The 27,202-nt window shown below is 46.6% G+C and overlaps 1 protein-coding gene across 5 annotated transcripts in view; it reads right to left on the bottom strand.

Annotated features, from left to right (window-relative positions):
* Positions 1 to 2,382: 2,382 nt before the first annotated feature.
* Positions 2,383 to 27,202, bottom strand: part of tiam2a (TIAM Rac1 associated GEF 2a) — a 74,976-nt gene continuing 50,156 nt past the window's right edge. For all 5 annotated transcript variants that reach the window (XM_082515065.1, XM_082515064.1, XM_082515066.1 and 2 more), the window contains 18 exons: positions 25,058 to 25,234; positions 24,481 to 24,585; positions 24,309 to 24,387; positions 24,134 to 24,223; positions 23,832 to 24,050; positions 21,851 to 21,945; positions 12,030 to 12,263; positions 11,502 to 11,570; positions 9,900 to 10,025; positions 9,040 to 9,148; positions 7,048 to 7,227; positions 6,741 to 6,859; positions 6,324 to 6,432; positions 5,978 to 6,036; positions 5,781 to 5,883; positions 5,471 to 5,564; positions 4,637 to 4,791; positions 2,383 to 4,381 (listed from right to left, as the gene is read on the bottom strand). In XM_082515065.1, the coding sequence (XP_082371191.1) occupies positions 3,678 to 4,381; positions 4,637 to 4,791; positions 5,471 to 5,564; positions 5,781 to 5,883; positions 5,978 to 6,036; positions 6,324 to 6,432; positions 6,741 to 6,859; positions 7,048 to 7,227; positions 9,040 to 9,148; positions 9,900 to 10,025; positions 11,502 to 11,570; positions 12,030 to 12,263; positions 21,851 to 21,945; positions 23,832 to 24,050; positions 24,134 to 24,223; positions 24,309 to 24,387; positions 24,481 to 24,585; positions 25,058 to 25,234 (2,826 nt within the window). In that variant the 3' untranslated portion in view covers positions 2,383 to 3,677. The remainder of the gene's footprint in view (positions 4,382 to 4,636; positions 4,792 to 5,470; positions 5,565 to 5,780; positions 5,884 to 5,977; positions 6,037 to 6,323; positions 6,433 to 6,740; positions 6,860 to 7,047; positions 7,228 to 9,039; positions 9,149 to 9,899; positions 10,026 to 11,501; positions 11,571 to 12,029; positions 12,264 to 21,850; positions 21,946 to 23,831; positions 24,051 to 24,133; positions 24,224 to 24,308; positions 24,388 to 24,480; positions 24,586 to 25,057; positions 25,235 to 27,202) is intronic.

Genomic DNA, 27,202 nt, shown 5'->3' with positions numbered 1-27,202 from the left:
ATATTTCACTAAAAAATGATCTAATATGCATGTCCACATAATTATGCATTATTATAATATTTAAAAAAAAACACATGCTGTATTTTAAAGAACATACATTAAGAAACAGATTATATTAGCTTTATATTCTAAATAAGACAAAATTTGGATTTTACAGCAGTAAAATTATTGTATCTGTTTAAAAATGTAAAAAGCTTCCCCCTGCACAGAGTGGATAGTGAAACAAATAGAATCGTCATAATGACATTATTTCATATTTATTACTTCCCCCTCCTCATTGCTTTATTATTGTAGCTCTAGTAATGAATAATAATGTAAGGATTCTGGATCAGCACCATGATGCCCATAGTATATACAGTATTCTGAAGAAGGTCTAAAATGTCACTGTGTGTGCATGCATGTGTTTGTTTTATGTATATGGATTATTTTAAATTATTACTCATGATATAACATTGTGCAGACATGGCTGGTAAGGACATGAGGAGGAAACAGTAGGAGCTGTGTGAGGCTACCAAAGGCAGTGCTATAACATTTTTCTGTCATCATTTAATTTTAGATTAAGTGCAAGAGTTGTTAGGTGTGGATAATTAGATTATAGTTTATTGCAATAGCAAGTTGTGCCTTGTTCTCAGATGGACAGCAAGTGGAGAGTGAAATATGAAATGATGGGATGGAAGGAAGAAGAGAAGCAAAGAGTGATTCACAGGCAGAGCCTAAATTATTTCTCACAGTTTTTTATTGCCTTATGGTTCCAAGCGCTGTCACCAATCTTTGCATTTTGTTATTCTCTCATGACACTTGTTGAATCAGCTACCATCTCTCCTATGGACTTTTTAATGTCTACAGTCTCAGATCAGCACAACCCTGCCCTCCAGCACCATCAGCAGCAGGAGCAGCAGAAACCCCTCAACAGCAACATTGTACCCATCAGGTAAAACATAGGCTACGTTTGCTTTGCCTTGTCGCCACCTCACAACAGTGATATAGTATGATGCGATCCCATATTAGATTCTTGATGAATGTCTGTTGTTGTTATTCAGCCTGGTTCAATGTGCCCCTTTTTAACTTAAAGGTCTCTGCACGGCCCTGGTGTTAAGAGTGAAATATTAGAGCCGAGTCATGTTCCGCTATCAGTGTTACAACAGATGCATTAATAACTTCAAATTACAGCAGCTTGAGGCGGGGTCACTTTAAATGCTGTCTATTTGGCCATTTTACTTGAGTAATTCAAAAAGAAATGTATTTAATAAACTGACTGTAGTGTAGTTTAACATAACTTCACAATATTTCTACCATTGTTGGAGTACAGTCTTCTTACCTCATTATTAAGGAGGTCTCTGCAGGATATTTGACATTAGTCATTCATGACGTTATTTTGGTCCACAGTCATTTTTAGCACGCCGTTTAAGAGCCTCTCCTAAATCACGCCCAACCAGAACCGTACACCTTGTATCCTTGTTGCTCCATCAGCCACTGAACCAGCCTCATGACGTATTCATGCCATGGTGATTTGTCACCTACTGTAAATTCCAGTAACTCTTAGGTAATAAAAGAGCACAGCAGGTTTCCTGTTACTCTAGCACCGTTGTCCGTGCACAGTTACTTGAATGATCGGCTGTGCGCTGTATCATTAAAAACTCTCAGTGAAACTCTGCAATGGCCAAAGTGCTAGAAGAGTCTTGCAGCGTCCTTTTTTCCCCTGGTGCTGTTAAAGCAACAGTATGGAACTTTTAAGCAGGAAATGTCAGATTGCTTCACCTCATATTTTCTTGCTGGACCTGTTCTGGTGTGACCAATAACCTTTTATTGTGTCTAATATCGGCCAACTCCAGCTAGAGTTTTGCATTTTAAGTCGGTTCAGAGTTTAACACCTTCAGTGTGAAATATTTTCACATCATTATCACTTAGAGGCTCGGTGGCTGTTACACAGCAGGCTTTCCGTCTGCTTTAAGCTGCTGGATTTAATTCCACATTCTCCTCTTGTTTGGCAAATGTCTCAAAAATGAAGGATCTGTCGAGCTATGCATTTAGGGCTACGTGGGGGAAATTAACAAGACGAATGAATTGTGCTTTCGGTGATGCTAAATAATGAGCAAACAAATATTTTCCCATCACGGAGATTAATTGTCGGTGTGCGTGAAGCCTTTTGCCAAGTCTTTCTTCGTGTAGCCGTGGCCCACTTCTGTCAAGTAATTATGTATTCTGAGGAGACACCGTATGCTTCCAACGTCAGGATCATATGACAGCTAATCGGGGACAGTCCATCAAGCCCAGCCCTGGGACTGAGCCTAAGATGAGACGCTTACCTGTCAATGAAACATAAAGGACATGCAAAACTGAAGTGGCACGCTTTGAAGGGCAGCCTGGAAACACTTTCCCAGATGGTTTTCACAGATATACTTTTATTTATAAAACAGTTCCATCAGAATGGAGCATTCACATTCATTGGTATGCTAGCATTAAAGGCATGGTAGAGTTCAGCTGAAAGGGTAAAGCATGTAGTGGTTTGCCTTTTTTTAGTACAAACATGTACTTAATGTAATGGCAAACGCTCTTTACAAAAATATCAACTGTGTTACTGCAAGATCCTGTTTCGTTTCTGTACAGTGTCAAGTATGTATGAGTATACATAAACGTATCAAAGATAGAAAAGATTATATATACAGGATACATACAAACATTAAAATCATCGGGTTTTAAACATTATTGCAGTTTAAATCGGTCATCTGAGTAAAAACATGGACATCCCAATGCAAGAAATTACAATCTGGAGCGAAACACAACCAAATCCAGTAGCTGCATTTAAAAATGAAGTGATTAACTCTCAAACTGTTCTCTCTCATTTAAGAGTCGACCGAATCTGTAGCCTCGAGTTCAAGCCTTAACCCAAAGAGGATAAAATAAACATAATGAAACCCAGAAATAAATTAAAAACAGCAGTAATAACAATACAACCTGTACAGATATTTCAAATATGTAGGCAAACAGTGTACTCTTAGTGCACAAAATACAGCAAAAAAAGGCGTAGTTGATGCCTCCTGTTCTCAGGAAGTCTCACTTGACCGTTGCAGCTCTGTGGGTGCGTCTGTGATCACCTTTTTCTTCTTCAGTGCCTCCTTTCATATTTGTACTAAAGTGAAATTCGTACAACGTTTGGTGTATTAATAGTTTTCTTTTGGTTTCACAGAATCGATACAAAAGCCTGTTGCCTGGCAAGCTTTGCCGAATTACCAGTGTCTGCCTGAGAAACTCAACTCAGCGTCCTGTGGATTTCACCGCCTCTCAACGTTTGGGAGTGACAGACGAGGACATTCTTCGTGAAAAAGGTCAAGAACCGAATAAAAACTGCCAATCAGCAGCAGCTGCGGGGCAAACTTGAATGGAACGCGTCGCACTGATGGTTTGTGGGGAGGAGGCAGAGCCCAGAGAGCTGAGGACGATGCAGACACACATCAGTGCTTGGCAGATTCATTGTAGTCATCATCACTGCGCTTTGCCTCTCTAGGGGAAGAAAGCCACAGTCCCAGCCGACGAGCTGCCATCAGAACACGTCGTTTGCATCTAACCTTGTGTGGGCGAGTGTGAGACTTAAATCTGTAAGGCATTGAAGTTCATGCACAGCTTCGCAGTCATCGCCTCGGTGGCCACTAAAGTAGCCCAGGTACTGTATGCCCCGTCTATGCTGACACCTGAGACGAGGCGCCGGTGGCACCGCTCTCAGCTGGGTCATAGAAACAGTCTTCGTTCACTACTGAGGTCAGACTCTGGACGCTGAACTCTCTCTCCAGCAACGTGTTGAGGTCCACGGCTCCACACGGCAGCGCTGCATCCGTCTGGCTGTCCAGTGACCTGCTCTGCTCCTTCATCTTCAACAGGGCTCCCGGGCTCCTCCTGAAACTGCACGGTTTCCTCTTAACGGCGGTGAAGTGGCCTCGCACTAGTTTGGGTTGCATCTCCGGGGTGTCGCCAACACCCTCGGGCTGAACGCGGGGGGCCGGTGCACCTTCTGATGCAGAATCCTCCGACAGTTTAAGTTGGAGAAACTGAGCTTCAATTGCACTAGTTGGGGAGCTGCTGTCTCCGCTGTCCCTCCTCGTCCCCCCCTCGCTAAAGCCGTCGTCGTCCTCGTCGCTCAAAATGTCAGACTCTTTCACAGAGGTGGAGCGGGGTTGAGAGTTGGAGCAGTGTGTCTGAGACCAGTTCTGCTGGACTGGAAAGATGGGCGAGTCGGAGGACACGCGGGCTGGAGGAGCCCCGGACAAACTGTAGGTTCCACTGCTCAGGCTTCCCTCGTCAGAGTCTGGCCCGAGCTTCGGAGCCTCGCCCTGGGTGGAGAGCTCTGCAGGCGGCTGCTTGCACAACCAGGAAGCTCTGGAGGAACCTAGAAACAAAGGTGGGGATGGAAATTCCACTGTTATCTGAGCTGAACACTTGCAGCATAAGCAGCCGAGTGCCAGCCGAGCGTTAGGCGGCCAAATGACTTCAAATTCCAGTCGACAAGAATTATTTTTATAAAGAGATGTTTTTACAGGAAACCTTCCCAGGAAGACGTGCCTGGTACTAAAAATGAGTGTGGAGTGTTTCATACAACCTAAACTGGATGAAAGATCTCCATAAGAACGCTTCAGAAACCCACCTAGCCTGGCGGAGGAAGGCAGGGTGCTCCTCAGAGGAGCCAGGTGCTCCTTACAGCTCCTCTCCAGCGTGCCCTCGCCCTTCATGTTCCTCCTCACGTTCTCCCTGAGGATGGAGCGGATCACCTTGATGATGCTGACCTTGCTCTCAGGCACACTGAGAAGAAACCAGAGGTATCGCAGTAACGTGAGAACGGGGCATGCTCAGTTTGATTTCACAAGCTAAATATAGATTAAGATTTGCGAAGGGTTCGTTGTGTCCCCGGCGAAATTACTGATGTAATTTATTAGGACTGATCCCGATTTCATAGTATGTAATGAGAATCACCGATTTAGTCACAGGCTCTCTCGCTACAGTTCCCATGTAGACTGTTTGTATGAAATGGGTCTTTTTGGGGGGCAGAGAAGAAGTAGCTTTATTTGATTATCTAACATTATGGATAAAATGTTCTATTAATAGAAAACTTAATTAACCATTTCCAGCCGATAGACTATATTCTTTAAGAATTCTGGGTCATTATTAATGTGACAGTCGTGTGAAATATGTGACGGCTCCTAAAAACCAGAGTTTATCCAAACATCTTTGGACGAGAGGCCGACATTCAATGTGATCTACAAACTGCTCATTGCAAACATCATGACAGTTTGTATCGACTAAACTAGTCTGCAGAGTTTTCCTTTGTGTTGACGACCTGTCAAAATATTTTACTGCTCGTATTTCTTTTGCTGTCTGACTTCGTTTTCGCACCATGTCACGATGCTCCCAGTGTAGCATTAACTTAAAATCGGTGCGTTTTTAGAAAGCTGTGATTTCACCTAAACGCTGAATCTCTGACCTGCTGCACAGCTGGAAGACTGTCTCTGGTCTCCCCTCCACTTCAGACCTGGAGTGAATCAGCTCCCAGATATAGCTGCTCTGCGTACCTGTTCCTAGGAGAGCCGGGAAATAAATGAGAGGCCTTTAATCATGTGGTGCGTGTATGGTTTATGGTTTCAGAGGGAGATAAGAGGGGTGGAAGCTGAATAGAAATGTGGGTGTGTGGGTAATGCGAATGGGCTGAGGGAAATATGAAAGGAGAGAGATTTAGTGGATGTACTTTGTGAGTGATTTGTTGGGGATAATTTGGAAGCGTGTCGGCCTCTTACCTGCAGTATTTCCCAATCTGACCTGCAGAGCCGAGAGCGGGATGAGCCAGCGGAACTTGAAGGGGTCCGAATCTCCGTGAGAGAGCGCCGAACGAGGGTTGGCCTGGCATTACAAGAAAAAAGAAAAATGGGGTAAGAGAGAAAATGTAACGTTTCACACCAAACTCACTCGATGTGGGAACGTGACACAAACATACCATTTTTTTCTTCAGCTTGTTGTTTTCCCTGCAGACCAATATCACTGCTTTCTTGAACACTGGTGAGAGAGCGCGAGAGAACACATGAGCGTCTTGGATTTGACTGTGCATGCCTCTTGGGGAAAGCCGACTGAGGGAGCGCAACCACAGAAGCATTTTAAATGCCAGCTTGAAGCCTTAAAGCATATATCAGCGTTACAGCTGTGGATATTAAAATTCTGTTCCTGCACACTATTCTGTGCAGCAAACCCAATACAGCTGGTTTATATCGATTCACTTTCTCTACTGCAAACATCCACGAGTGACAATTAAGGGAAATGGTGAAAAATAAAAAGGGCTGACTCACCGAACACGGTCATTTCGGGGTCTTTTCTCATGCGGCCCAGCGACGGATGAGGGTTGAGCCAGACCACAGAGGAATGCATGAGAAACTCTCCCATAGAGATCTCTGTGACCTGAGAGAGGCGTAAGGGACGGCAGACAGTTTAAGAGAGAGTCGAGGCAGGCGCTGAGCTTTTTACGGCTCAGGCTAAGCGTGTCTGTGAATGGAGTTGCACTGCACACTCGGGTTTGTGCACAGGCTCAAAGCTCAGGCAAATTTAAAAACACTGAAAGCATACGTGAACATAGAAAACATGATTTGGCTTTGAGTAAATATTACATCAATTTATAAATGTATTCAGACCCTAGAGGCGTGCGCATCACCTAAACTGCTGCGCTCTGATGTACTGATGGAAACTCCACCAAAAATACACTAATTCACCTCTTTATCGTGGCCAGTCTGCTCGGCAACAAGCTGATCGAACACGGAGCCGTAATCCTCGTAGATCTTCTGCATCTCGTTGATGTGGCTGGCCACCTTCTCCATGGCTTTCAGGGCCTCTGCAGACACAACAGAGTGTTAACAGGACCAAGTCGTGACCCTGTGGGTGACTGTGTTCACCCTGTACTGGAAAAATGCCAAAGGTTATCACTTAATGTTTCCACGTGCGACTAACGTGACACCGAAATGCCGAGTGTCAGCACGGCCTGTTTATAGCACAGCGCTTGATTGCACGCAGCCTTCCTACCGGTGAGGTGGTAGTGTTCCTCGCTGTCGCCGTCGGTAAGGGAGACCAGCTCCCTCAGCAGCAAGGGGTACTTGAGCACCCTCTGCACTGGTTTAATCAGGTAGGACTCCAGGGTGGAAGAGTGCTGCTTGGTGGGGTTCCTGGCTTCGAGGAATTCTTTGAAGGTCTGATCCGTCTTGGCTAAAGGAAAGAAACACTCAGACTTAATCTGGATCTTTTTAAGCCGTCTGTTCTCTTTGCTTCTGGTCTATGTTTCGGACCGTGGCTACGTTATTAAGCTCTAACCTACTAAAGCAAATGTGGGTCAGTGCAGAATCGCGGTGCAATAATGCGTCTCCAGCAGGGGGGAGTGTGAGCTTCTCCACCTGCTACGACCACTGTGGTATCAAAGTGTAAATCTTTGATGCTGTAACATTAAATCTGGTAAAACACCAAGTTGGGGCCGCATGGTTAACGTGAAACAGCAGGTATAAGACAGAGCAGGCCTTCGGTAAAGGTGCTGACATTTTCCCCGAGCGCTATGCTTCCACAGCGTTACCGAGGGGGGCCATTAAAGTATTAATTATAGCACTGCCAGCCACAGACGTGCAGCCACGTCGACGCCTCGCAGAGTAATTGGCAGGCAATTAACGAGTCGACAAATAAACAGAAACTAAGGCAACCCGGGCCCCATGGCGTGGCAGAAGAGGAGGGGGGATGAAGATGACAGAGATGAGTATATAATTACTTAAAGGACTCACAACAGCCGCAGATTTCTGTGATGTGTTGTGGATCAGCTGCTCGTGACCAGAGGTGCGCTGGGTGTTCTCGGTTTTGCTGAGCCAACTAGAAACTCGCACGCCGTCACTTATGTACTACTCGGCTGTTTTATCCGTACTAAGCAAATATTATGCTTCCTGCTCAAATATCAGTTTGCAGTCGTCAATTGTGAGCAGCACAACCCGTCATTTAAAGCTTTGGCTAAAAGAGCGGGTGCACAAACCCGGTGAATATCTGGCATCTATTTCCCTTACTCAAACACTTGGAACCATTTTGTGCCAAGCTAGCACCGCCCGCATGCTGAAGCACTCAGGAATAATTACTATGCCAAAATCACAGATGCTTATGGGGGGAAAATTTTACCTAATTCATCTACATATCTGAACAATTGGTTAAAAAAATAATCTGCATCTTCAAAAAATAACAGGAGGCTTTACCTCTGCAGCAAAACATCTTTTTATAGCCTGCTTTTAAGCATATCATTAACATAATTTACAAGATCAAATCATTTTGACTGTTCCTAAAACGCTTTCAAGTGTTGCTGGTTAACCATCCTCAAGGTACTTTAGTGATTTTGTCCCATCTAATCCTATTAAAGATCAGCCCTGCTGCTTCCTTCGAGGAATATCCCACACAGCCTCCCACACAGCCCCGTCAGCTAAGAAGCCAATCTACTTACACTCCTCTCTCTCTACTGGGCATTCATCCCAAATAGTGGCAGAAAGGCCAACATCTGAGGAGGCATAAATCAACTTTAAAATTTCTCCAGCGTCACATGCTGTGGGAGAAGCGAGAGTTATTGTCACGGTCACACATCTGCTGTTAGAGGACAAGGTTATCCAAAGCCAGAATATTTATATGTGCATGTATTTGTTTAAACATCATCTGTTTGAGGAGAAAAGGGCGATAATGCTTTGAAAGTGTCGATCACAAACTGAAAGGTGGAGAGCCGTGTGCTCCTTCGTGCGTGGTGCTGGAGTTGGAGCGGGACTGGTGCTAAACTGGAGAGGCATCGCTCACCTCGCTTTCACCCACCGTCTCACTCTGGGACATTTACTTTCATACATAATTGATTTGCTTCCCAAAAGAGAAGACCGAACCTTCAGCCGTGAGCGGCCGAGCTTCCTCTGACGCAACACAGGAGCACGGAAGCTAAATTTAGCGGAGGTGGATTAGTTTGTTTTTGCATGCTGTTTCTCGTTACTATGCAGAATATTAAGATGTGTGTTGTACCTCTCTCTAGGACCTTTTGGACCTTGATGTGGTTGGCACAGAAGCCGCTGTAGAGCTTGAAGTGATCGGCGTAGTAGAGGAATGAACCCCCGAGGGAAAACAGCAGCTTCTGTGAAGAGATGGGGGGGGAAAAACACCAGTGTGAACACAAAGCACGAGAGAGGATTGGAGGGTGTGAACATGTGAAGTCACGACTGAATCACCGTGCCCTCCCTTCAAAATGCCCCCTCTGTCCTCTTCCTCTCACCCAGCCTCTTCAGTACACTGGCTTTCAGCAGCTCACAATCCGACCAGTGAACCGCCGCCGCGATCGATAGACCTCACACCTCCTCACACTGAGGCCATAAATCAGCCGATGACGCTTCTGTTGCACCACCTCAATTATTTAAAACCCAACACCTGAAAGATCTCTCTTTTCTCTGTAGCCTGTGTGGATTCGGGACTGAATCTTTAGATATTTAACAAACAGCGTGACGTTTCTCTACCTAACGGAGTAACGGAATACACGTACCAGCGTTATGCATTTAAAATACAAAATATGAGTATTCTGTTACAGTTACCGTTTAAAAAGGTTCAGAATACAGTTACTTTGTTGAAATAAATGGATTACAGTGTGGTCGTTTCCTGTTTCATGTTAGGCTATGTCCTCCCTATTTTTGGTATTTGGTGGAAACCCAAACAAAACGCGCATTAAGAGGCTCTAATGTCTGTGTCTCAATCTCGCAGCCCATGTCACCTCTACTACACCCCACATAATGACGGGAAATTAAGTAATGGAAAGTATTCAGACTACGTTACAAATACATTTTGTAATCTGTAGTGGAATACATTTTAAAAGTAACCCTCCCAACACTGCTTACCTTGAACTGCGAGGGGGTCTCCAGGGTGCTAAAGTCAGGTGACGAGGCAATTCTCTCCTCCAAGGTCTGCAGGAAGACCCTCTGGAAGTCCAGCATCTCAGGCAGGCTGCCAAACAGACTCTCCATCTTTGAGGAGGCAAAAGGGAAGTAGAACAATAGTTAGAAAGAGGAGGAGAAGGAAGCGACACAGGTGACAGGTGAGGACGTATGAAAGAACATCAGAGGGTGAGAGAGTGTGTGGCAACGAGGAAAAACAGACAGGATAGCTTGTAATTCATAGCAGACGGCACCCCAGAGTGTTATAACAGCTCCACTGTGATGGCTCCATCTCTGACAGAGGCACTTAGGGACAAGCTACAGCCGCGCACAAATAAAGCACATATAAATGGACACAGTAAACTTCAGCTGTGTAACAAGCGCTATCTGACACATCCAGCCAGGGTCGCCACTTCCTTTCATTAAAAGCTCGCGTGCCCTTGTCTGTCCTGTGTCCGGTCACATTCCGGTGTCCAATAATGGCCTCTTAATTTGCCCCGATGCTTAGAGGCCCATCAGCTGGTGTGTCTTGGTAATACTTGGGAGAGATGTGCTACGTTTGAGGTCACAGAGCTGGAAAGTTGCGTGCTACAGCAACGATATATGCTGTTGAGTTGTTAAACGGAGAAAAACAGTCCTTCTTTAATGAAGAGTACGTGCAGTGGACAGCCGTGCCGTGGCATATTAAGCTGAGGTGGGTTGGCTCTTAAGCAGCCCTTTATTGGTGTGGCCCTCTGAGACGCCGGAAGGTCGGCGGATGAGAATGTTAATTTGTCCTCCAGGCAGTTGGAGCAGTAATGAGGGAGATTTGGCCCGGCAGAGTTCATCGATGGATAATAAAAGCTCCACATATTAGGTGTCCAACAGAGTTAGCATACGTAAGTTTTCTTAGGGTGGCAAAATCAAACCACATGCAGGTGGTTACAGATGGTTACAATGATTCAAATGCAGTAAGTATACATGTTTTTCATATAGTCTATAACTTAATTACTTTCTGTAGCCCACATAATTAAACACTTTAGTTACATAAAAAACGTGAGTTTTGATTTTATGTACTATATAGTCTGTATAATAAATAAGTCTAAAATCCAGAAAGCTACACAACATGGGGCGGTTCATCTACAAACACACGTCTAATTTAAGTTTCACTGTTTTGACCGTGGCTCAGGGGTTGGGGAATCGCACCTGTAACCGGAAGGTCGCCGGTTCAATCCCTGGGCTCTCTGTCCTGGTCGTTGTTGGATTAACCCTCTGAGGTCCAAAATATAACCGGACATTTTTGATAGCGTAGTGGTTTGACTACACACCTTTGGAGCGGAGGATCACAAGTTCGATTCCCACCTGGGGTGTCTGTATCCAGTAAGGGTCCAAAGGCTAGACCCCCCCCCATGCTAACCAAGCCTACAGCAGATTAGGCTGAGTGAGGAAGTAGGTATGATATAAATGCCACGGCAAGGGGGAGCCAGGACGCCAGGTCAGGGGAGAGATCACCCCCACCTGATCGGGGTGGGGTGATAGGAGAAGGATAGTTGAGTGCGATAGGAGGATAAATAATTCTCCACCTACCTCATCCAGTGTGAGGAAGGTTTCGTTCTGTAGAGGTTTCAAGTAGATCTCAAACAAACAGGTCAGGTCCTGAAACAGAAGTGGTCAGCACTTAACCTTTGAACCTCTTATCAGATCACCACCACAGCCCCTAATTCCCCCACTCCTTGCGGGGACTGTTGTACTCATTAAGTTGATATATGGGCTTTCCCCTCCCCTAGTTGCATGGTGAAGATGCCTAAAATCAGGCCACACTTTGAAGACAATCCTCTCCCTCAATTGCAGGCTGAAGAGGAGGCGTGTGGGGGGAGGAGACTAAATGAAAAATGGTAGGTGGGGGAAAAAAGGTTATAAAATGACTGGCCAGACAGGCTGAGCGACTACTCACAGCTAACAAATTCTTCTGAATGCTTGTTTTATGCTCCTGATCTCTTGTTCATCATCTATTAAAGTAACCTTACATAAAAAAAACCCCCAATTTACAATAAGGGCACAGCTTTCTAAATCATGATGTGAAGTTTAATATTAGAAATTCTTTGCTGGTCTCACCTTCACGTAGGACTTCTCCGTGTCCACCAGCTCCTGGATGACCTTGCGTAACCTCTCTGTGGCCGTCATATGCTTGGGGCAAGGTCTGAGCAGGGCAGCGTCTCCCGTAGGGCTCGAGCCCAAATCCCCTCCCTGCCTCACCGAGGGTTCCCCGCCGTGATCCATCAGAACCCCGCTGCCCGAGCCTGATCCTTCCTGGAAGGAGTGGTAGAGAGTGCACACTGTGTCCACGCTCTGTAGGGGGCGACAGAGAGAGAAGGTGGTGTATGTAGGTTAGGCAGGATTATTATAGTCAGCTGCATAAAATAAGAAGATATTGCACTGTATGATGACACGCACGGCCTGAACACAAACTCTCACGGATCCATTTAAAGATCCCTCATTTAACCATCCACAGCTAATGACTGCAGCCCCAAAGCTGTGTAAAATAACCACGTGGATCACTCCACCCTGCGCTTGGTCAACGATCCCCCTGGGTACAGTAAGAGTGTTACTGAGATTTAGTTATGTACTCTGTGCTAATTGGCTTTGCATCAAAGACTTTACAGAATTAGCAACTGGATATCCCAGCAGATAGCATTACAGCACATTTCATTATTCTCCATAATCCATAATAGACAGTTATGCAGCTTTGTGTCACGTCGATTACAGACAGTCTGACATGGCAAGAAATCCCAAGTGGTCGTATATTAGTGTGAAATATTTGGTGTTTGATGAAGAGGACGTCTCAACCTTCCACACATAAATGAGTCATTTCTTCCAGCTTACACCTTTGATGGGTGGAACCCCATGAAGAACTTAGCGTCACAGCATTTACAAAAATATTCTACAGAAGCAGATCGCTCGCATCCCATTTTAGTGGACTGTACCGCCCGGGGTGGGGAACTTAACATCAGCCGTCGGCAGCGCGCTGTGAAGTTTTGCCTGTGGCAGGTAAGACTTTCAGAGCAATCGTGTCAGAAAGTGAACTATTAGGAGCTGCTCTGTTCTACGGAAACAAGAAGCAAAAGGGGGAAAAAACCCTCTCTGTTGTTTCCAACTTACACCATTGTTGCAATGTTTGGGTTGCAGTTAGCAAGCACTGCAATACATGCAAACTATGCTCAAGTAATCAAAATCCTACCTACTAATTTCTTACCTGACAGGCGTGTCAAGCAAAACACTTCAACTGCAGCAAGCTTTGCTGCTATCAATTACCTTTGATGCTTGTGATAAAAATGGCCTCATGATGCCCAGACCCCCTTATTCCAAGTGAATGGCATGATGTAGCATTGTAATCTGTGGCCAGTCACAAAAAAATCAGCAGGAGCTGATAAATGCCAGTAATAGCAGGTTCCAGTCCGCTGCACAGCAACACAGCACGGCGGGACAGCCAAGACGCCAAACAAAACAGCTGCTCAGCACTCTCTGCCTCCTCGTGCATGTGCTGCTATTTAAAATATTGCATAAGCAAGCAGTCAGTCGCAGCTCCCTCTCAAAACTGTGCAGTAACAGACGTGGATCGATAAAACCTTCATTTTGTCACTACAGAACCGATACGCTGCCAGGAAGTGTGTGAGAGCTCACCTGAGTCACGCATCTTCTCACAGTGTGTGTGAGGTACGACCCGTAACCCCCCAGCACCACCTCCGCCCATTCCCAGGGAGACCGCAGATAATAAAGTCTGCCATTAATAAGCTTGCGACTCATCAGCTAGCTCATTATAACATGGTCACTCCAGAGACGGCCCTCCAATACTCCAGCAAAGACTGTGTGTGTGTGTGTGTGTGTGTGTGTGTGTGTGTGTGTGTGCGCGCGCGTCTGTGTGTGCGCGTGTGCAAAGACTGAAAAAGAGAGAAGAAAAAGGGAAGGGGGAAAAATTCCTCTCCATGCCCTTTATGTATGTCTGGGCTAAGCCTCTTTCAAGTGATCCACCTCCCACTGTTGCTCCACTCTGGAGGTCTTTGAATGCGGGCTGATAATTATGAGGGGACTTGAAGTCTCCCTGTGCTCTGATGTAGGGACTAATGTTCCTAGTGGAGAGCACAACACAAGATGCACTCATGCTGCAGACATACCTGTATAAATGTTTGCAGTGAGAACCACAGCAACGCAGCAGTAATGCTGCTCACAAATAGCATTTTTCTTTAGCTAAAGCTAGCATCATGTCATATTGAGCATGTTTGAGGTGACAGGAAACATTTAATGCGACTGTGCGCGTGTCATTTAGCATTTAAACGCTTTCAAATCTGAAGCGATTCAAAGAAACACGAGGATATTGGAACATAAGTAGAGCTGTTGACACAGGCTATCCCTTTAAAGATCATAAAATCCACCTCCAGCACTGATGCTGCTGCCACACACACACACACACAGCACCAGTCAGCCTTCATTCACTGATACACGCTTTGGGAGAACTCCATAATGCACCATGGAGGCAGACGGTGGGGGGGCTGCCTGAAGGAAACACAAAGGTTGAAGGATATCAGCAGGACATATTCATCAAACAGCCCGCTAGTATCTCCAGACAGGAGAGAGCATCCTTGTGCAGACAGATAACTGTGTTTTATTTCAGCTCTGGCACCCGAAGGTGAGGTTTGCCCAGGTCTTTAGAGACCTCCATTCAAGTGCCGACTTGATTCTTGTTACACACCCACACACACAAACGAGATGATGGAGGAGCCGGGTGAGGTGGGGGGAGGAGGGGAAAACACTTTCAGCTCTCACACAGGTCGCTTAGTAAGATTTTCATCAACGCTAATGACGGACGGAGCGTGATGAGAGAAGGAAAGCTGGTGGGTGGACGCCACGCAGTCATGACTCGGGAAATGCATTCGCCTCACAACAATCCCACCGACACAGCCTGACAGCTAGCCCAAATAACCAATTAAGAGCTGAGGACGTGAACCAGCAGAGGCGGGAGAAAAGCCAGGGAGCGCCACGGAAAACAAGCGGATCTGACAGCGCTGCTGTGAATTCCTGATCAGGTTTTCTTGCTGACAGGTGTCAGCCGGGGATAGTGTTTCGACTTCTGCTCAAACCAATTTGGAGAAGAATTCTTCTTATTTTGTCTGTGATGCATTTCCAGCTGCATTTCTTTTTATTTCCGCTCGTCTGCCAGCTGTCCGTTTCCTAGATCCCCGAAATCAAAGCCAGAGATTTTAATTCCAACGTCAAGTCAAATAAAAACACTTTACTGTCAATCCAAACATCCCAAACACAACAATCAAGCACAACCTACACCTAGTTTCCTTCTCCAGCGAAGCCAGACTACATCTGTTTAAATGTTTAATCCTGATGGCTCTAAAATCTCCTACTGAAGCTCATATTTTAAGGTTTAAACATCCACTACCTCTCCCAGTCTGCGAGTCACCATGACGAGCAGTCTGTAGAGCAGCCTCCATGCTGCCGTGGCCTGCTGTTGGGTCCTGCGGGCGAGCGAGCAGCTCTTCCTGCGTAGCCGGCCTCCTCTGGACATTGGCATAACAGCTCGGAGAGAGTGAGCTCTGAAGTTTACTTGACCTGCCTCGATTCTTTTTTTAATTCCCTCTGATGATCAGTCAAATACCCTCATCAACTTTCCTCCTCCTTCTTCTTCTGCGGTTTCTCTTTAGCTCGCCGTTGCCCGTCTCTCCATCAGGCCCAAGTCAGAACCCTCAGACTTCAGTGCACCTCAGCCTCTGGGGCGGAGTGGCCACTGGTCTGTGAGCGTAGGCAGAGAAAAAGTGCTTGCTGCCTGCTTGTTTTGCATATCAGTCCGTAGCAGACGGTCTGGCCACTTGGCCTGTGGGGGAATTTCTCCTCCAGGAGCTATTACTCTCTGTCGCTGCGTATCAGCGTTGCTCTTCCGATGTCTCTACCGCCACAGACTGCCATCCATCCTACTTCCTTTTGTCCGTTTGCCTCCAGATATGCCTCCTTCTTCTTCCTCCGCTTCTTCCTCTCCTGTTCGGCTCCAGGTGACCTCGCTGGTGTGATTTCCAGAGAGCTGAATTGAGAGGCTGGGGGCTGTATCTGGGTCCAGTCTCTCAATAGCGACAGTACAATGCAGACTGTTCTGGCTTGTTACCTCTACACACACAGGAATGGCTGACTCAAAACTGGGAGGCTCTGAGCGGGTGGGGGTAACAGTGCAGGAATGTTAACTATGGCCTCGTACAAGAATAAAACATGACATGCATCGCTCGCTCGCGGGCTACTACATGTGGACAGAAATAAACAGATGCTGGATGGTTTTAACAACAAACTATAATGGAACCATTTTTCTCACCTCACTCGGGTAAATAAATGTAAGGGATTACAATTAGGAAGGTTAGTTATTGTCCTATAGCTTCCTGCTACTGTTCTTTTACTTCTACTTGCACTGCAGCTTCCTGCCTGGTTGTAAAATGCTGTGTAAATGCAGTATAGACGTGTAAGACACCAAACTGCATCTAACACTGCAGACCTGCGTTTCAAGTAAACGTGACATGAACATCTCATTTTGACTCATGGTGGCGGCGCACAGCGGGAGGGGAGCGGTGGAGGAGAAAGGGAACGGCATCTGACAACAGTTCGCAGCCTGATGCAAACCAAGGCTGTGGCGCTTCCTCTTTCGCAACTTAACCCCCAGCTGTTGCTCGTTGGGCAAGTTTGTCTGCAAAGCCTTCACACCAAACTTCCCAGTTTTTTTAAGCAGGCAATCATCATCAGCTAGAGCAGAGCTTCTAGATACAGCTAATCACCTGCTTTCAGTCCTCGTCTTATATATTTGCACCAGACTCAGTGAATGCATAATAACAGACGTCTTCCTGCCAAGCCCAGATTTGAGCAGGAGCATCCTCGGCTTTGGCATATCGGGACTAAACTTTACAAACTGCACCAAACGAGATTAAGTTCTGTTTAAATTTGGACTCCTCTCACCCCGCGGTCATCCGTCTACGTCCTCAGTCTCCTTAAAGAGACAGTGTTTTCAGTTCGTGTGCACATCCACATGCACGTACAATATTTTTTATATTGAGTAAGCTAGTAAAGCATGCCGCTGCATAATTAAGTCTCACTTATTTTCTCCAAGTCTGGGCAAAAACACTTGGAGAAAACAAAATAAAAAGAAAACACAGCTGAGCTCTGTCAGAGTGGGAGGATGCAAGATAAACACTAAACAGCATCTCTATCTCCCTTTTAATGCTCCGATGGAGTCATTATGTACAGAGCTCAGTCTGCCTTGCAGATGAAACGTTGCTCAAATCAAAGGAGAAGCCTTGCGCTTTACCGGCGGAGGAGCCCCATCTTTGCAGGAATAAACAAACAAATGCGGGGAGAGAGGAGATAAGGAGGAGGGCATGAAAAACAGGCGTGTCCCCGGGGCTGGCGTCAAGCATCCTTCAAAAGAAACAGCCTTGTCATGACACCGTGAGGCCGAGAAAGAGAGCGCGCGAGAAAGAGCGTAGGCCTGTGGCCGGTGGGCAGGCCGGTGATTCATTTGCCGTGTTAGTGGGCTATAGTGCCACCATGCCATCTTCTTTTCAAAGCTCAATAAAAGAAGACGCGCACTCATAAATCAAACAGAGCAGAGGGGAGGAGAGAGAAATACGAGCGGGGAGGGCCGGCCCCGTCGCGCTCCGCTCGAGCCCATTTACGCCTTTTATTATTCATCCTAAACAAATATTATTCCGCCAAGTCTCCGAGGACTTTGAGAGAGGAGTGTGTTTTAATAATGAAGCCAGCTTCACATTAAAACACCCGTTCTGCTCAGCCCCCGAGGCTATTCACATGCACTCCACTGCATTAAAGCCAGAAGACAAAGTAATGCCACGACTCTATGCTGTTCCCTCTCAAAGGGATGCCCACAACTGAATAAAAGGTTAAGTGGCGATGCTTGTTGCTGATGTTAAACACCTCTCGATGACAAATAATTCACAGTAATGGCAAACGTCGTTCTCTAGACCGCATCCGACCCAGAAAAGACTCTGTGTGAATCAGAAGCAAAGGATCCACGATACAGCAACAAAGACAGCAACTACTTATCAACAAGTAACACTGCAAGTACACTCCCAACATAGCATTAACGCTGGGAAGACACTATCCCAGTGTATCCCAACACTATGACTCTTTACCTTCTTCCACCTGCCGTCACCACGAGCCTAAAACAGAGCTGCAAGCACACGTTGTTTCATTACTGCTAAGAGCCTCTGACAGTAAAACTACTCCATGCTTGCATTTGTTAGATTATTTTTACTGCACACAGAGGGATGTGGGCTGGTTGTGTGAAACTTTGCAGCTTAAAGTGTGAAGAGTCTGTACTATCAGCCATCCCAGCCCCACACAGAAAACCACGAGCCCATCCGCCCACAGTTACCGGCTGTTTGCCTTCCTTGGAGTCTCTCTGGCAGGACAAGCAGGCGGTCAGGTCCTGGACCACGCAGGACAGCTTGTCTTTCAGGAGCCGTCCCAGCCTGAGAAGCGCAGATCCTAAGAACGGGGATTTTTCCTCAGCTTTGCAGCCAAACGGCCAGAACCAGCAGCAGCACATGGCTGCGACTGCGCCCAAGGCCTGAACCAGCGACCGACCCCTCTGAAGCAGCTCAAATAAGATGGTGAGGCAAAGGCATGGCCGGGGATCCTCATCCTTTTCTGCTAATGCCATGGCCATGCTGGGTCATTGTGCATCGGGATCCCCGTTGCTTCCTCCGTCACTCAGTTTTTATCTCCACGTCTGGAAGTTCTTACTGTGGAGTGGACTGAGCAGGGGAAGGCTAGCATTAACTGTGCTGACAGCAGTAAGCCTAGATTATTAGTATGCTCGTGGCCAGATGGCGGCTTAGTCATAACACACAAGCACTTCCACAAATTACCCACACCTACCCACCCCTCACACACACGTCTGCTCAAGTTTAGAGGGGGGTGACGGTAGCTTCAAGGAAAACAAAATCATCTGTGAAGAAGAAGATACAACCTCACATCTGCAGGCATGTGCCAACGTTTTGAAGTTTGGGATCCATGATAAGAGGGGAGAACTGAAACATCCTCCTCACAAGCTTTTAAAACATATTAAAACACCTCAGACTCGTCCAGCCCGCAGACAGGTGCCAGAGTCCAGAGAGCTGAAGAGTAAAGATGTGAACAAACGGTGCGAGCCTGCTTATTACTCAACTTAATAACATCACTGCCTGAATCAAGCCAAATCTCGCTGCACTGACATCCAGACAGAGCATGGCTCCAGTCATAGCGCTCTTCATAAGTCCATTCAAATGCTCTTAGTGAAATGTCTCGTCTGGACAAATGCAAAGAAGCTTAATATGTCTGTCCGCTGTTTAACCTTTGGTTTAATGCAAAAGATGACTGTCTGCTTTGCTTTGCATTGCATCAAACACAAACCGCAGAATTTATTATGTCATCGTTCATATACAAGGACACATATACAATACACCTGAGCTCAAAGCTGCACTGACTGGTCCGTTTCCTTATTGATTATTTTAACCGCAGTTTTCCCAATAAGTGAAAGAAGTCGATTAAACCCTCAGAACAAACTTGGGAAACTTGAATTTAAATGATTTTAATCAATCACTTGCATGCGGACTGGTGTCATGTGGTGAAACCAGATTACTTCCCACGTCCTTCCATCTGTCTAATGGGATTGCACAGCATCCTATAGATGCTTATGTTCTAGCGCAGCAGCGCGGCGGTTAGCGCCGACGCATCACATGCAGTCCGGGGCCTTTCTGTGTGGAGTTTGGATGTTCTCCAGTGGGGTTAGGTCATTCTCTATTGACTGTAGGTGTCAATGGTTTTCTGCGGCAGATTGACTACCTGTCCTGCGAGAGCTGGGATAGGCTCCGCCTCCCCCCTGCAATCGTCTGCAAGCAGAAGAAACTGAACGGACGATGTGCGAGAATCTGCCGATCGAGGCTCCGCTCACGTCTTTCAGACCACTTTAGTTCACTTCGTCTGCTGAGTGGCTCAGCTCATTATGGTACAACAACACTGTTAAACCGATTGCAAAGGCGCTCACCATCCAAACGTTTCATTAAATAATAGAAACAATCATTAACTCAACGGTAAACAAAGCCGTTAACTTTGCCTGGTAAGCGTTTCAGCTCGCTCACACACACACACACACACACACACACACACACACACACACACACACACACACACACACACACACACACACACACACACGTAATAAGCACAAATTGGACTGCAATAGACTAATTAATCAAAAACGATCAGTCAGGTTGAGGCAGCTGATCGCATGTGTGACAAGAGGCTTGAAATTGGTCCTTCCCTTCCATCAATCTCTATCGACTGTGCGAGCAGCGTGTGCATGCACGTGTGCAGCTCTGTGCTGATGCATGGCCGGTTTTCTACCCGGTGACTCGATTTCTTTCTGCACGCCCTGGAGAACAAACTGATGGCTGCGCGTTGATTAAATCCTTCTGTGCGCAGCAGCAAAAATCTGATTTACCAGCACCGATATCTCACCCTGTATTTTATTTCTTTTTAATTTCCTTCACAGTGGTTGATTCCCACCGATGCAGAGGGGGAGCCCTTTTCTCCTTTTTCGTGGCAATGTGCACACATCCAGTGGCACGAGTGACACGGACACGCACACACTCATAAACCTCCCTCTCTCGCGCACAGCCGCACACCTTCCCATCTTCCATTCGTTCCTTGGGAAAACAGAAACGGCAGGGAGCTGAGCAGCAGTGGTGCAGTGCAGATCCCAGCAACAGGACTGACTCACGTCGCCGGGCAAACAACAAGAGACGAACAGAGAGGAAACGACAGCAAGAGTCCACCTCCCGGCTGACCTCGGGTCAAACACGTGGCAGCTACGATTAACGTTTTTTTACAAACATGTCGCCTGTATCGCCATCAATGATGCCTGCTCCCTTTTTCATTTAGTCTGCATTACATAATGAGCAACTTGCCAAACATGCACTCGCAATCGCAGCAGCGACGACTATACACAGCTTTGAAGGGCATTAAATATTAGCCGAATGATGCAAGAGGAGGTGAACATGCACGAATACGTTTAGGCTTCCAGCCATGGCTGCATCATTAACACACGGCTTTTTGCTGTGACCACACACACTCATTACTGCCCTCAATAAACACCGGCACACAAATCTTCCCGTATTACATTATCACATCACTGAAGTGTAATTCCCAGCGGAACAGGCTCGCGGTTTAATGACTTCAATAAAGTTGGTTTGCATATCAAAAACCTGAGTAGATATTGAGCGACCAATAGGACAGAAATAGGCGCACAATCTGCCATAACTCAGAAGGGACAACTGTTTGGCACATTTACAGATATGAGATATTCCTCTAAAGTGGCCTGAAAGGAAGTGTTGCATTAACTGTAGCGTGCTTAGAACAAAAACAGGACTCTTACGGCTAATGAATGCATGACGAGAAGGAAAAGTCTGCATGTAACAAGCAGGGTAGCTCTTAATAAAATGGTGCATGTGCACGGTTAAGTGAATGACAGGAGAAGCGTTCTCTTCAGAGGATTTGGCTTTGCCCCCAGGCGTGCTTGTCCTCATGTGCATGTAGACACATGTGAGTGTGTGTTTGTGCAGGAGGCAGTGGGAGTGTGACACAGCCTCCCCTCTCAGTCTGCATGCCGTCTGCGTGACAGTAATAAGCTGTGTTTATACCGGTGGCTACGATTGAGTATCCTAATTATGGAAATGCTGAGGATTGGTGCCAGTCTGGTTTCTGACAGCCCCGCAGCTTCTGCTGAGAGTGGGCACAAACACAGCACAGACAATTTCACTCACACAGACCTGGAAGGAAAGACGGGCACAGAGTGTGGATGTTTACACGTCTTTTTTTCGCACTCGGGCCCCTCCTACCTTGCTGTGCTGAACAGGCCTGTGTGCGCAGTGGGAGCGACCATCCTCCAGTCCTACGTACAGAGATTCGCCACCGCCAGCTGCAGTACAAACATCTGGAAAGAGAGATTTTGGAGAGACAGAGAGTCAGCATGCGTCTATTTGTGTTTGATGGTGTTTTAAGCTCATACCGCCCCTTGAAGCGCATCCTTCTTCTAACCCACAAAGCACAAACAATGCAGACGAGAGTCGGTCTGAAACCACTGTGGGCGACTTTGTCGTGTACACAACTTAAATATGTCTCCAAACTAAAAACACCAAGGGCATTCAGTTACCCAGAAAAGCAAAAAAGCACACGCCTGGAAATCCTAATTAAAGACTCAGTTATCTCTTTCCTTGCTCGACTGGGAAAAAAACACAACAACTCTGGAGATAAAGTTTGCTGCTAGTCCAGCCTGAAAAATGTCTGCAAATAATATTTGCATCATTACAGCATGACAAACAGATAAACAGTGTTTTGAAAATAATTTTTCAGCCTCCTTCTGGTTAAAATTCAAGGCCTGGAGGACATGCTCTCTAGCAGCTGGCACATGCAAGATTTCTGATTGTCGACCGGGAGGCAGGCCAAAGTGTCGGCGGGAAACAAAAGAAAACTTCTGGGCCTCCCATTGAGCCGAACTTGGCATTTTTTAAGACGGCAATCATCATCAGCCAATGTCTGATAGCTAGGCCGCAATTTCTAAATATATCTAATCATCTGCTGTCGCTTCTCTCGTCTCGTACATTTGCATCAGGCTAAATGAACGCCAGATGACAGACGTCTTCCTTCTAGGAACGCCATGGTGAAATCCTTTTGTAATTCATGTCAGACAAGTGTTAATTCCCCCCACTGAGGGCACATACCTCCCTGCCTCCTTATCAGCCTGCCTGGGATCATGTGCCCTCTAGAGACGGAGCGGGAAAACTGCAGGCGCTTTGATGGCACCATTTGCAGTAATGAGGTCTTCAAGTCATTAATCCCTTTGTGTTCAATTACGGCCACAGTAGAGGAAACGCTAATGAATTATTATCATTAAGATGACACTCAAGACTGTTTTTGTGCAATGAAATGCAATAAAAGCGACACAAAATGATATGCACATCTTAAAGGAGGTTTTGCTACACAACTTCTTCTTTTGTCTTGCAATGACTGCAGTTTTATTACATATGACTCAAAATAACATCAGCCATACTATTTCTTTATTATGTTCCTTACCTTGAAATCAAGAGCTGAACAACAATCGGATATTTTTCTCTTCCAGCTGGGGATCAGCTGTGCTGACACGGACGCCCTGCTCTGCTCTGACACCTCGTCTGCACCGTGAGACTAAACCAGGCTGACAGCACTCTATACATCCACAGCAGTAATGAGCCCTCTGCGGTCAAAAGCCCCTCCCGGCCCTTCCTCTCCTCCAGAACACACAGAGCTGTGAAACATCATCTAGAGCCCCCCCCTTTCTACTCGTTTAATTCGGGGAAGTGGAGCTATTAACTGAAACGGAAACGTAGTGACAGCACTCCCACCGCTTACTGGTAACAACAAGCAACAGCTCACCACTAATAACTCTGAGGTTCAAATAAACAGTAAATTCTAAAGAAGCATGGATTCTCGGATGTCACAACAATAATGCTGCCTAGATGATGGATTACAAAGATAAGAAGCGACTGTAGAAAAAGAGGAAAGAAAAACTGGAACTTTGCGGTTTCTGAGTTCTGCACAATGACACCGAATGTTTTTAGCAGAAGTAACATTTGCACATTCATACTCAGAACTGTGAAAGTGAAACTGTACGTGTCACCCTTCAACTTGTGCCACCATTTGTGTCACATAAGGTTTCAATACCAGCGTCTCTTTCTATTCTACTGTTAGCTGTTTGCAGTGAGTAAAGCTAATGTCCGATAATGACTCCATCTACATGAACGTGTGTGTGTTCAACTGTACGTTTGCGTCTGATTAAAGCACCTGAGGACGACTTGGCTCGGTGGTGTTTACTTCGAACTTCCTGGCTGTGTTTAGTGGGAGGAGCCAGATGGTCAGAGGTCACAGGTGGCAGCACGGGGCCCTCCCGCCTCAGGCTCAGGTGCACAGTTTGTTCAGCAAACAGCATTTGGATCAATGCCAGGTCCAGACCGGGGACGCACCGACCATTCAGGACCAGGATCTCATCGCCAGGACGCAGACCTGCTCACACGGGCAAACTCGTTTCAGAAAAGCCACGCCGATCTCAAACGTGACGCTCTTATTGGTCATTTCTAGATCGGCACCTTCATTGAAGGCCAGGCCATCAGGGAGCACTTCGCTGACAAAAACCCTGCTGTTCTTCTGGCTGTCTGCGTATCCTGTTACTGCAAAACCTGCCAGGAGGATTCAACCGGAGGATTACATAAAGGATCACGACATAAACTACAAACACGATTCGCCCAAACGTGCCCGACTCACCGAAGTCGCCGCTGCCGCTCTGCCTGCTCATGTGCAGCGTAAACACATTAGCCGGGACCACCTCCAACTGATCATTGACCTGCGGGGCAATATTAAACAAATCGATACACATTATAGAAAGAGCGGATAAATGAAGTGTTCGTGTGGGATCATGCGTGTTTCCCCTTCTCACCACATCACGGAGGAGCTCTCCGGGAGCCACGTATCGAACCTCCACGTGCTGCCCCGCTCGCCTGTGCAGTCGGAGGCAGTGCGCGCCCGGGTCCAGCTGTTTCACCTGTTTACACAGGAGCCTATAAATGCTTAGCAGACGGCACGCACAAAAATCATCCCACATATTTCCGCACCAGTACTTCGCCACACAGCTGCTGTGTGGCCCGAGGTGGGAATTACTCAGACTTTCCATGTAGTGATGGGAAATTTGCAGTAAACAAAAAAAATGTTTCGCCTAAGAAATTGCATGCATGTTGTTTTTGCATGTGTGAGCCCATGCATCTGCAGCCATTCAGGGGGGGCTGTGTGAAGTGTGTAATGAATTGGTGTCATTTCAAACCCTCGGGGACATAATGCAATCAAATCTGCTGCAACAGCTGTTTGAGGCCAGATTATCTGACCATTACTGAGGCTGTTCTCGATGGAGCTACGAAGCTTTGCATATATGAAACATTCAAATGTTTTTTTGCTAAAACAGTCACAGGAATATTATCGTCTGATTTTTGTCAAATGGCATAATTTCTTTGAAACTCAACCTTGCACGCTGCACAGAGAAGGTCAGCAGCTGCCTGGTCTCTTCTGATGGGAACTTGGACCGTCAGCCCGTCTGGCATGTAGACACACATCAGCGCATCTGCGGCACTGCTGACGCTGTCCCAAAGACCGCCCTCGGGGGGCGACATGGAGTATATACTCGTTAGCATGTCCAGCCTCTGTGTAGGTGCAGAGAGGGGCATGAAGGCAGGATGCAGTGAGAGGTGGGTGAGGACCGTTAGATGGAGCAGAGAGGAAAGAGAATACGGGGGAGAGGGAGGTAAACAAAGAGAGGAGAGAGAGAGGAGACTTTGAGCAACAACACACAAATCAATACAGGTCCATTAGTCTAAATGCTTGGCTGTGGATCAAGTGGCAGAGCAAAGATGTCATACAATTAGCCTTTCAGAAATTCATCTGACATCACAGACGGCAGTTGCTCCATATAATAGTCATCATAATGACCGTGTACAGGATTGGCAAGCGTCGAGTGCTGGGTCTAGACGTCCCGATGATATCGCCGCAGTTCTCCCGGACTTTTTCTTCTAAAACAACCACAGGAGTCATTTGGACTGAGGTGAAGTGCGGGGGGGACAATTTATATCGGAATCACTCAAACTTTCAGGAGGTAATTATGTGCTGCATTATTTGCGGGATTAAGAGTGAGTGGGGTATTAAGGCGGGGGCGGGTTGGCCTCACAGGCGGCCATTTAGGGGTTTTGGTCGCGACTCGGTGTCTCTGGAGGAAAAACGCCACAGCTGCGATGTGGAGCTGCGGGGCTGTGGGAGACGCCACGGTGCAGCCCGAGACCACAATTATCAGAGCTCTGGATCACGAGCGACGGCTCAGTCGCAGCAAATGTAGTGAAACACGCGGGTGGAAGAAGCCTGTGATTCAGCACTTCTGACACAGACGATATGAAACGTGCTGGTTAAACTCAGACATGAGACCAAGAGGGATAATTGCTTTAGTGAATAGGTTGGGATATAAAGCGCAGTTTCAGATGCATTATGGCATGATAAAATAAAGCGTGGTGTGTGCCTGTCTGAGGCTTTCTGTCTGCTCTGCATGTGTGTGAGCTTTTCAGTCCGTTCCAGAGTCGAGCTGCCTGATGAATCACCTCAAGAGGAAAAAGACCTTTTTTTCCTGCCAGACAGAAGGCCTAAAGGGACGAGCTACAGTCTCTGATTCAGAGCATCAGTTTGCTCCACACACACACACACAGACACACAAACATTTCCACCTTAATGTCCTTTTGACTAGCCAAAAAAAAAAAAAAAAAAGAGCCACCTGTGTTCCTCCTAAAAATGTTTCCGTCTGCATGAAGGAACACAAGGTGCTGCTTCAACGCCCACTTCTGTCTGTAGCTTTATAGATGTCAGGTCACACTCACAACCTGAGGATGGAAAAAAAAAAGGCCGACATGGTTGCGTAAATGTCCCGTTTGTGTCCCGGTGTGACTGCAAAACCAAAAACTCTGTCGTCCCGATCAGAGACAGACTAACACTGAACACTCATTCATGGTCAGAGTGCGTTCTAACGGGCCGACGGTTGCCTGGCCAACGCTCCGTGAGCCGCTGCCAGACACGCGCTGCACTTCAACAAGTGCCCTCTGTGGCGAGTGTGCGCGTGCTATTTATGTTTGCGTTCAGCCAGGTCATTCGAGCCAGGGCTTCAACGTTTCCCCTCCAGTGTGGAAATTATTTCGAAGCGAGCGGTCCTCCACCCGAACTTCTAAAGATGGAACAGAGTGGAGTAACGAACGTTTAGTGATGACCGCTGCTGCAGAAGAATAACCATCTCTGTTCCACTTAGCAACATTGTAACACAAATATTACAGTAGTTCCTCAAACAGATAGGAAAAGACTGAAAATTGCCAATCAGGTCTATTTAAAGCGTATTACTCCTTATTTCCTTAAAGCTCCACCCAGCAATCCCCTCCTTTACAGCGCAATGCCACCAGTTTCCACACTCATAACACTACTGACTGTTTCTTAACCCGAATCTTATAACTGAAGAAGGCAAAGACTCGTTTCATTTTACTCTCTTTCACCAGCAGACCTCTCAGTCTCCCTAATAAACGAAACATGGCTGCAGCTGACTAGCTGAGTCTTCATCATCTCACGGCTCTGCATCGTTCGCCCTA

Source organism: Aulonocara stuartgranti (genome assembly GCF_965226115.1).
Source record: "Aulonocara stuartgranti genome assembly, chromosome: 19".
Taxonomy (NCBI): domain Eukaryota; kingdom Metazoa; phylum Chordata; class Actinopteri; order Cichliformes; family Cichlidae; genus Aulonocara; species Aulonocara stuartgranti.
Note: the sequence above shows the minus strand (reverse complement) of the source record. Positions and strands in the feature narration are given on the sequence as shown.